At 47.5% G+C, this 9666-nt stretch overlaps 1 protein-coding gene across 1 annotated transcript in view; it reads right to left on the bottom strand.

The window, feature by feature from the left end:
• Positions 1-460: 460 nt before the first annotated feature.
• The window catches only part of LOC134989418 (uncharacterized), a 229117-nt gene continuing 219911 nt past the window's right edge, over positions 461-9666 (bottom strand). The window contains exons 22-24 of the mRNA XM_063950608.1: positions 8741-9053; positions 7814-8099; positions 461-1540 (exon numbers count right to left, since the gene is read on the bottom strand). Coding sequence (XP_063806678.1) covers positions 576-1540; positions 7814-8099; positions 8741-9053 — 1564 coding nt within the window. The 3' untranslated portion in view covers positions 461-575. The remainder of the gene's footprint in view (positions 1541-7813; positions 8100-8740; positions 9054-9666) is intronic.

Raw genomic sequence — 9666 nt, 5'->3', positions numbered from 1 at the left:
CGTGTTAGATGGACACAGATCTTGCTGCTGATGCAACAATCTGCGTCCATCTACGATTAACATCCTTTGTCAGTCCGTGTTAATTTCAGTCAGATCTTTTGCCCCTGGCATCGGGTAAATACAATTACTGGACATGGCGGCTGATCTAGTCCGTGGAGAGAGGGGTAGGAGGGTACACAAGATGCATCTGACTCAGAATACTGCCATGAGAATTATAAATCGAGGCATGTGGCAAGTATTGTCTGCAAATCTGGCTTAAAATGTTCATTTATAGCCTCACATTACTCTGGGCACTTGGACCCCTTGCTGCATAAATGTGAATTGAGGGAGGTTTATAGCAGGAACTTGTCTGCCAGGTTTTATAAGAAAATTAACAAATATACAAGAAAGCAATCTGTACAGTCACTGAAATGACACCACAACGAAAAAGAAATGTGAAAAGGTCAATAAAGAGCCCGTGACAGGAGAAATAATATGCTTACTGAGGTTTATTCTTTGGATAAAGTATTCTCACGTGCAAATACACAAAGTATCACCTGAGTAAATCCACTTACTCAGGACATGAAAATGGCCTCTCACCGGTGTTGATGTCGCTGATGTGTAACAAGATGTGATTTCCGCGTAAAACAATTCCCACACTCAGGACATGCAAATGGTTTCTCACCTGTGTGGAGTCTCTCATGAAAAACTAAACTTGATTTACGTGTAAAACATTTTCCACACTCAGAACATGGAAATGGCTTTTTACCTGTGTGACGTCTCTGATGTGTCAGAAGATTTGATTTGTGTGTAAAACATTTCCCACATTCAGAACATGGAAATGGTTTCTCACCTGTGTGACCTCTCTCATGAACAATTAAACTTGATTTTTGTGTAAAACATTTGCCACAGTCGTAACATGGAAATGGCCTCTCACCTGTGTGACTTCTCTGATGTATTAAAAGACCTGATTTCAGTGCAAAACTTTTGCCACATTCAGAACATGAAAATGGCTTCTCGCCAGTGTGAAGTCTCTGATGTGTAATAAGATTTGATTTATCTGTAAAACATTTCCCACATTCAGGGCATGGAAATGGTTTCTCACCAGTGTGACGTCTCTGATGTGCAATAAGATTTGTTTTATCTGTAAAACATTTCCCACATTCAGGGCATGGAAATGGTTTCTCGCCAGTGTGAAATCTCTGATGTATAATTAATTGTGATTTATATTTAAAATATTTTCCACACTCAGAACACGGAAATTGCCTCTCATGTTCCTTAGCTGGCTGATGGGTAATACACTTTGTGTTCTGTGTATCTATAGAACAGGAAAACATTGTATCTTCTGTAAGAGATGTACCAGATGTAGCAATCTCAGCATTATCAGAATATTCCTCATGACCAGAGAGATCAGATGATATATCAGTATGGTGAGGTACTGGGTGTATAATTGGGGTGATTGGGTTTTCTCCAGGAGAATCTCGTGTGATGTCATCATCTATGTCACAATTTTCAGTTAAAATGAGATGATCCTCTGACACATTCCGGCTGCTACATCCATCTGAGGGGAATAAAATACATAGATGGAAATATGAACGTTTGTCCACATGTTTAATTTTTCAATAAAGACTATGGTGAAAAGACCCCAAATTGCCATCAAATGTTGGGGTGATATTTTAATAACTGGCATCAAAATAAACATAATCAATAGATATAAATAGGTTCCCCTTCCGATTCCAAATTAAGCTTCTCACCCTCACTTACAGTTCCTATACAGTGTTCACGCTAGGCTGATTTAGCAGAGCGCCTGCCCGATTTTTTAAGGACAAAATTCGCCCTGCCCTATCTGCGTGGCCCTGCTAAAGCAGCCTGCCCGTTTCCTGCTCTCCCACCGTGTATAGATTACGTGCGCATCCATTCTCGCTACGGGAGAAAGCTTGGGGGAAGCCCAGCACCTCCGTAGGTGCTGGGCACACCCCCTTTAGTGATGCCGCCAGCTGCCAACGCCCCCCTTGCGGGCTAGCTGCGCTCGCCACGCACTTTGTGGTTCTATTCCCACAACACCCATCAGGATTGCGAGCGGAAGGGATTTAGGGTCCAGTATTGTGACCGCCGGTCGCAAAACTGCAACGGCACCTACTGTATCCCTGGGTTTGCTGCCAGCATGCTGCATGTCTGAGTGGTACAATTTCTGCAGCAATGTTTATAAATCTGGTCCTTGCTCTGCATTGTTTTGTGCTGTAAGTCACAGTTTTCTAATTTCATTCATTTGTTTGTGTTTTTAGTAATGAACTGTGAAACCTTTGTGGCGCCATATAAAGAATTATAATAATAATAATAATGGCCCTCATTCCGAGTTGTTCGCTCGGAATTTTTCATCGCATCGCAATGAAAATCCGCTTAGTACGCATGCGCAATGTTCGCACTGCGACTGCGCCAAGTAACTTTGCTATGTAGAAAGTAATTTTACTCACGGCTTTTTCATCGCTCCGGCGATCGTAATGTGATTGACAGGAAATGGGTGTTACTGGGCGGAAACACGGCGTTTCAGGGGCGTGTGGCTGAAAACGCTACCGTTTCCGGAAAAAACGCAGGAGTGGCCGGAGAAACGGTGGGAGTGCCTGGGCGAACGCTGGGTGTGTTTGTGACGTCAAACAGGAACGACAAGCACTGAACTGATCGCACAGGCAGAGTAAGTCTGAAGCTACTCTGAAACTGCTAAGTAGTTAGTAATCGCAATATTGCGAATACATCGGTCGCAATTTTAAGAAGCTAAGATTCACTCCCAGTAGGCGGCGGCTTAGCGTGTGTAACTCTGCTAAATTCGCCTTGCGACCGATCAACTCAGAATGAGGGCCAATATACTGTACACTTGAGCCAGAAAACCGGAGACAGCCGCTTAAATTCCCTGTTTAACCACCTGAGAATAAAGGAACTGCTTGAACCTTTTAATCCAGAGTATGTGAACTTTTCACATATATATATTTTTATATATATACACTGCTCAAAAAAATAAAGGGAACACTAAAACAACACAATGTAACTTCAAGTCAATCACACTTCTGTGAAATCAAACTGTCCACTTAGGAAGCAACACTGACTGACAATCAATTTCACATGCTGTTGTGCAAATGGAATAGACAATAGGTGGAAATTATAGTCAATTAGCAAGACACCCCCAATAAAGGAGTTGTTCTGCAGGTGGTGACCACAGACCACTTCTCAGCTCCTATGCTTTCTGGCTGATGTTTTGAAAGCTGGCGGTGCTTTCGCTCTAGTGGTAGCATGAGACGGAGTCTACAACCCACACAAGTGGCTCAGGTAGTGCAGCTCATCCAGGATGGCACATCAATGCGAGCTGTGGCAAGAAGGTTTGCTGTGTCTGTCAGCGTAGTGTCCAGAGCATGGAGGCACTTCCAGGAGACAGGCCAGTACATCTGGAGACGTGGAGAAGGCAGTAGGAGGGCAACAACCCAGCAGCAGAACCGCTACCTCCGCCTTTGTGCAAGGAGGAACAGTAGGAGCACTGCCAGAGCCCTGCAAAATGACCTCCAGCATGCCACAAATATGCATGTGTCTACTCAAACGATCAGAAACAGACTCCATGAGGGTGGTATGAGGGCCCGACGTCCACAGGTGGGGGTTGTGCTTACAGCCCAACACCGTGCAGGACATTTGGCATTTGCCAGAGAACACCAAGATTGGCAAATTCGCCACTGGAGCCCTGTGCTCTTCACAGATGAAAGCAGGTTCTCAGTGAGCACATGTGACAGACGTGACAGAGTCTGGAGACGCCAAGGAGAACGTTCTGCTGCCTGCAACATCCTCCAACATGACCGGTTTGGCAGTGGGTCAGTAATGGTGTGCGGTGGCATTTCTTATGGGGCCCGCACAGCCCTCCATGTGCTTGCCAGAGGTAGCCTGACTGTCATTAGGTACCGAGATGAGATCCTCAGACCCCTTGTGAGACCATATGCTGGTGCGGTTGGCCCTGGGTTCCTCCTAATGCAAGACAATGCTAGAACTCATGTGGCTGGAGTGTGTCAGCAGTTTTTGCAAGACAAAGGCATTGATGCTATGGACTGGCCCGCCCGTTCCCCAGACCTGAATCCAATTGAGCACATCTGGGACATCATGTCTCGCTCCATCCACCAACGCCACGTTGCACCACAGACTGTCCAGGAGTTGGCGGATGCTTTAGTCCAGGTCTGGGAGGAGATTCCTCAGGAGACTATCCACCACCTCATCAGGAGCATGCCCAGGCATTGTAGGGAGGTCATACAGGCACGTGGAGGCCACACACACTACTGAGCCTTATTTTGACTTGTTTTAAGGACATTACATCAAAGGTGGATCAGCCTGTAGTGTGTTTTTCATCTTTCATTTTGAGTGTGACTTCAAATCCAGACCTCCATGGGTTAATAAATGTGCTCTCCATTGATAATTTTTGTGTGATTTTGTTGTCAGCACATTCAACTATGTAAAGAACAAAGTATTTAATAAGAATATTTCATTCATTCAGATCTAGGATGTGTTGTTTAAGTGTTCCCTTAATTTTTTTGAGCTATATATATATATATATATATATATATATGTATAGGGCAGTGCCATCTCAGCTCAGACTGTTTATAAAGGACCAGACCTACTGGGAGTGTGGTTACCCTAATCACAAGGTGCACTCACCCCTACCAGAAGCAGCAGCTCCTACCCTGGGAAATAAAGAACCAGTAGTGGCTGGTATTATATACCATACTTACTGGAGCCTGGAGCAGCCTTAGACTCTGCTTTCTGGCAGGGTCGCTCTGTGCTCCGGCTCTGTGGGCAGCTGCTGCCGGAGTGGAAGCTCTCTGCGCATGACAGGACTGGGCAGCGCCCTTCTCTGTCCCTGCAACGACTTGACCAGCACCTGCAGACAGGAGGAACTGCTGCATTTGATCATTGTCACGGCCGTGGCGGAAGTACTGTACGGGAGTGGACCCAGCCGTCCACATCCCAGCGCTGGCTTCTCAAATAACGGTGTGGGGCTGGGGGCGATCACCATTTCCGCCCCCCTTTCAATCCGCCACTGGTAGAAACCAAGCTTCACTGGTCACAGAGCAGACAGAAGTGCACGGAGGTAAAAATAGCATTTTAATACCTACAGGTAAATCCTTTTCTCGTAGTCCATAAGGGATACTGGGGTCACTTAATACGATGGGGTATAGATGGGGTCCAAAGGAGCTGGTGCACTTTACATTTCTTCAACTGGGTGTGCTGACTCCTCCCTTCTATGCCCCCTCCTACAGCCAGTATAGGTAAAACTGTGCATGAAGGAGAATTGACATACTTGAGAGAAGGAAGAGAAGAACAATGGGGGTCATTCTGAGTTGATCGTAGCTGTGCTAAATTTAGCACAGCTACGATCATCTTTACTGACATGCGGGCGGACGCCTTTGTATTTGAGAAGTAACTCCCGGCCAGCGCAGCTCCTGCGGCTGGCATGGAGTGAATTGCTGCCGCAGCGGATGCGTGAGACGTCATGCAGCCGCTGTGGTCCGCCCCCCCCAACGGTCCGGCCATGCCTGCGTTGGCCGGACATCTTCCCCCTATACGGTGGCTTAACGCCGCCGTTAAGCCCCCTCCCACCCAGCGACCACCTCTGTCTCAGAGGTGATCGCTAGGCAACGAAAGCTGCCATGCGCCAGCGCACTGCGGCGCCGCCGCATGCGCAGTTCCAACCCGATCGCTGCGACAAACTGCAGCAAGCGATTGGGTCGGAATGACCCCCAATGAGTGGTGACAATCATACACCAGCACACCAAGAACATAAAACAACCAGCAACGGCTGGTAACAAAACAGCAACAGCTGAACAGGTAACTTTTGTAAAAGAAAAACCTGCAGACAAGTCCACGCACTGAGGCGGGCGCCCGTATCCCTTATGGACTATGAGAAAAGGATTTACCTGTAGGTATTAAATACTGGGGTCACTTAGTACGATGGGGACGTCCCAAAGCTTCCAGAACGGCCAAGAAAGTGCGGAGACATCTGCAATAAACTGGGTATCCTCTTTGGCCAGGGTATCAAACTTGTAGAACTTCACAAAGGTGTTCTTCCCCAACCAGGTAGCCGCTCGGCATAGTTACAAGGCCGAGACTCCACGGGCAGCCGCGCAGAAAGACCCTACTGATCTTGTAGAGGGCCTTCAGAGACTGTGGAACAGGTAAGGCTGCCGACACATAGGCCTGTTGTACAGTCAACTTAAGCCAACGAGCAATGGACTGCTTAGAAGCAGGGCAACCCTTTTTCTGCGCCTCATAGATTATGAACAAGGAATCTGCCTTTCTTATCCAAGCCATCCTCTTGATATAAACCTTCAAGGCTCGCACATTATCCAACGCCTCTGGAAAAGCAGAAGTGCCAGCACTTGACGGGACTACAATAGGTTGATTCAAGTGGAATGCAGAGGCAACCTTCAGCAGGAACTGCTGTGTAGTCCTGAGCTCAGCTCTGTCTTCGTAAAAGACCAAGTATGGACTTTAACATGATAAGGCCCCCAATTCTGAGACACGTCTAGCAGAAACCAGAGCCAGTAACATCACAGTTTTCCACGTGAGGTACTTGTCTTTTACTGTCATCAGAGGTTTAAACCAGGAGGACTGTAAAAATTTCAACACCACATTCAAATCCCAAGGGGCCGTGGGCGGCACAAACAGAGGTTGTATGTGAAGTACCCCTTAGAAGAAGGTCTGAAAGAAAATTGAGAGAGCTGAAATCTGGACCTTAATGGATCCCAGACGTAAGCCCTTATCCACACCAGCCTGGAGGAAACTTACGAAACGTCCCAAGTGAAATTCTGCAGGTGGATACGTGCTTTCCTCGCACCAAGAAACATATCTTCTCAAGATATGATGATAGTGTTTTGACATCACAGGTTTTCTGGCCTGAACCATGGTTGCAATAACCTTCTTGGAAAGGCCCTTGTAAGCTAGGATGTTCCGCTCAACCTCCAAGCCATCAAACGAAATCGCCATAAGTCTGGGAAGACGAATGGGGCTTGTTGCAGAAGATATTTTCTCATTTGCAGATGTGAAGGGTCTGTGACGGACATCTCCGGAAGATCCACATACCACGCCCTCCGAGGCCAATCCGGGGCAATCAGAATTGCCTGCACTCCTTGATTCCTGATTCGCTTGAGCACCCTCAAGAGCAATGGAATCGGGGAAAACAGCCCGTAAGGCCAAGGGGATGTCAGCACATCTATTGCCCTCGCCTGAGGGTCCCTGGTTCGTGAGCAATACCAGCGAAGCTTCTTTTTGAGTCGGGAAGCCATCATGTCTATATGTGGGCAGCCCCACAGGTCGACGATCTGTTGAAACACCTGTTGCTGGACCCCACTCTCCCGGGTGAAGATCGTGACAACTCAGGAAGTCCGCTTCCCAGTTGTCCACTCCCAGAATGAAGATGGCGGACATCGCTCTTGCGTTTCTTTCCACCCAAAGGAGTATGACACTTCTCGCATGCAGGCTCTGCTTTTTGTCCCTCCTCGTCTAATTATGTAAGCCACTGCTGTGGCGTTGTCCGACTGAACTTGGATTGCTCAATCTCTGAGCAGAGGAGAGGCATGAAGAGGAGCATTGTAGATCGCCCTAAGATCCAGAATGTTGATTGGAAATAGGGCTTTGTGGGGTGACCACCTGTCCTGGAACTGAGCCCCTTGGGTGACAGGTCCCCATCCTCTCAGACTCGCATCTGTCGTGAGAAGGATACAATCCTTAATCCTGAAACTTCGACCTTCCATCAGGTTGAAGGACTGTAGCCACCACAGGAGGGAAATCCTGGCCTGAGGTGACATACGTATTACCCGGTGCATCTGTAGATAAGAGCAGGACCACTTGCTCAGGAGATCTAATTGAAAAGTTCCGGCATGGAACCTTCCATACTGGATGGCCTTGTAAGAGGCCACCATCTTTCCCAACAATCTTATGCAAAGATGGAAGGACATCAGAGTAGGCCACAAGACCAGTCGGACCATCTCCTGTAGTGTTCTTGCTTTGTCTTCTGGGAGGAACACTTTCTGGGTCACAGTATCCAGAACCATTCCCTGGAACAGGATCTGCTGAGTAGGCTCCAGGTGGGACTTCTGTAAATTGAGGATACACCCATGATGTGACAGAAGTTAAATAGTGTGGTCTATACTGAGCAATAGACGCTCCCTGGATCTCGCTTTTATCAAGAGATCATCCAGGTAAGGGACAATATCGACCCCCTGGATTCAAAGCTGGAACATCATCTCCGCCATCACCTTCGTGAAGACCCTTGGCACTGTGGACAGGCTGAAGGGTAGCGCCTGGAACTGGTAGTGATCGGTTAGCAGGGCCAACCGCAGGCAAGCCTGGTGAGGCGGCCAAATTGGGATATGGAGATAGGCGTCCTTTATATCCAGCGAGACCATAAACTCCCATTCTTCCGACCCGTAATCACTGCTCGCAAGGATTCCATCTTGAACTTGAAAACCTTTAGGTAAGGGTTCAAGGATTTCAGATTCAGAATAGGCCTTACCGAACCGTCCTGTTTCGGTACCACAAACAGGTTGGAGTAGTAACCCTTTTCTTGTTGTTGTAGTGGCACTGGAACAATGACTTGGGACTGGACTAACTTTAGGATGGCCTGTTGTAGCTTAACTCGTGTATCCTCCAAAACTGGTAAGCCTAATTTGAAAAATAGTTGGGGAGGAGCGCTGTCGAACTCCAGCTTGTAGGCATGAGAAATTAGGTCTCTTACCCAGGCATCCTGGCAGGAGCTTTCCCAGACGCGGCTGAAGTGACACAGTCGAGCTCCCACCTCGAGATCCTCTTGGGGTGGGGAGGCACAGTCATGCCAAGGCCTTAGTGGAGGCTGAACTGTTGCTGTAATCCTGAGAACCTGCAATGGCTGGTTTTCGTGCCTTATCTCTGGTGCCTCTTGCTGCATTGGAGGCACCCCTGGTTCTTGATCTAAATCTTGTAGTCTGAAAGGACTGGGTAGACGGCCCCGAGTAGGAAGGCCTAAGCGGCAGGGCCCCAGAGGGGAGAAACATGGATTTCCCTGCAGTAACCTTAGAAATGCACATATCCAACTCAACCCGAATGAATAGCCACTCCCCTGAGAAGGGAAGAGAACCCACACTGCGCTATCCGCTGACGCAGCTACAAATAGTAATAGCATTTATAGCGCATATTTCCATGAGCGAATCACACAGGACGCGTGCAGTGTCTTGAATATGTTTTATGAGAGTCACCATAGTGACCAGCGGCATAATCCCCGCAAGGCCCTCTTGAATTTAAGTTGCCCATGTATGAATGGCAATAGACTTTAGTGTAGTCTCTATTTTTCCTATCCCCAGGGTCTTTTAAAGTAAAGGAGCCAGGAGCTCGTAGTACCACCTTTTTTGAGAGTCGGAAGACTGATACGTCTACGGCTAGGGGTTCTTCCCAATTTTTCCTACCTTCGGGTTTAAATGGGAAAGTGTGCAAAAACAGTTTTGTAACCTGATATTTTTTGTCAGGACTTTTCCAGGCTTGCTTAAATATGTCATCTAGTTACGAGAATCTGGGAAAGTGACACCAAGGTTTTTCTGGCCAAGGAAAAACGACTGCGGTGTTGCAGTATCTTCCAAAGGGATTTTTAATCCATCCCTGATGGCCAGTATGAGGGGCTCAATATACTGT

Source organism: Pseudophryne corroboree, chromosome 2, assembly GCF_028390025.1.
Source record: "Pseudophryne corroboree isolate aPseCor3 chromosome 2, aPseCor3.hap2, whole genome shotgun sequence".
NCBI lineage: Eukaryota > Metazoa > Chordata > Amphibia > Anura > Myobatrachidae > Pseudophryne > Pseudophryne corroboree.
The sequence above is the reverse complement of the archived record's forward strand: the minus strand, read 5'-3'. Positions and strand labels throughout refer to the sequence as shown.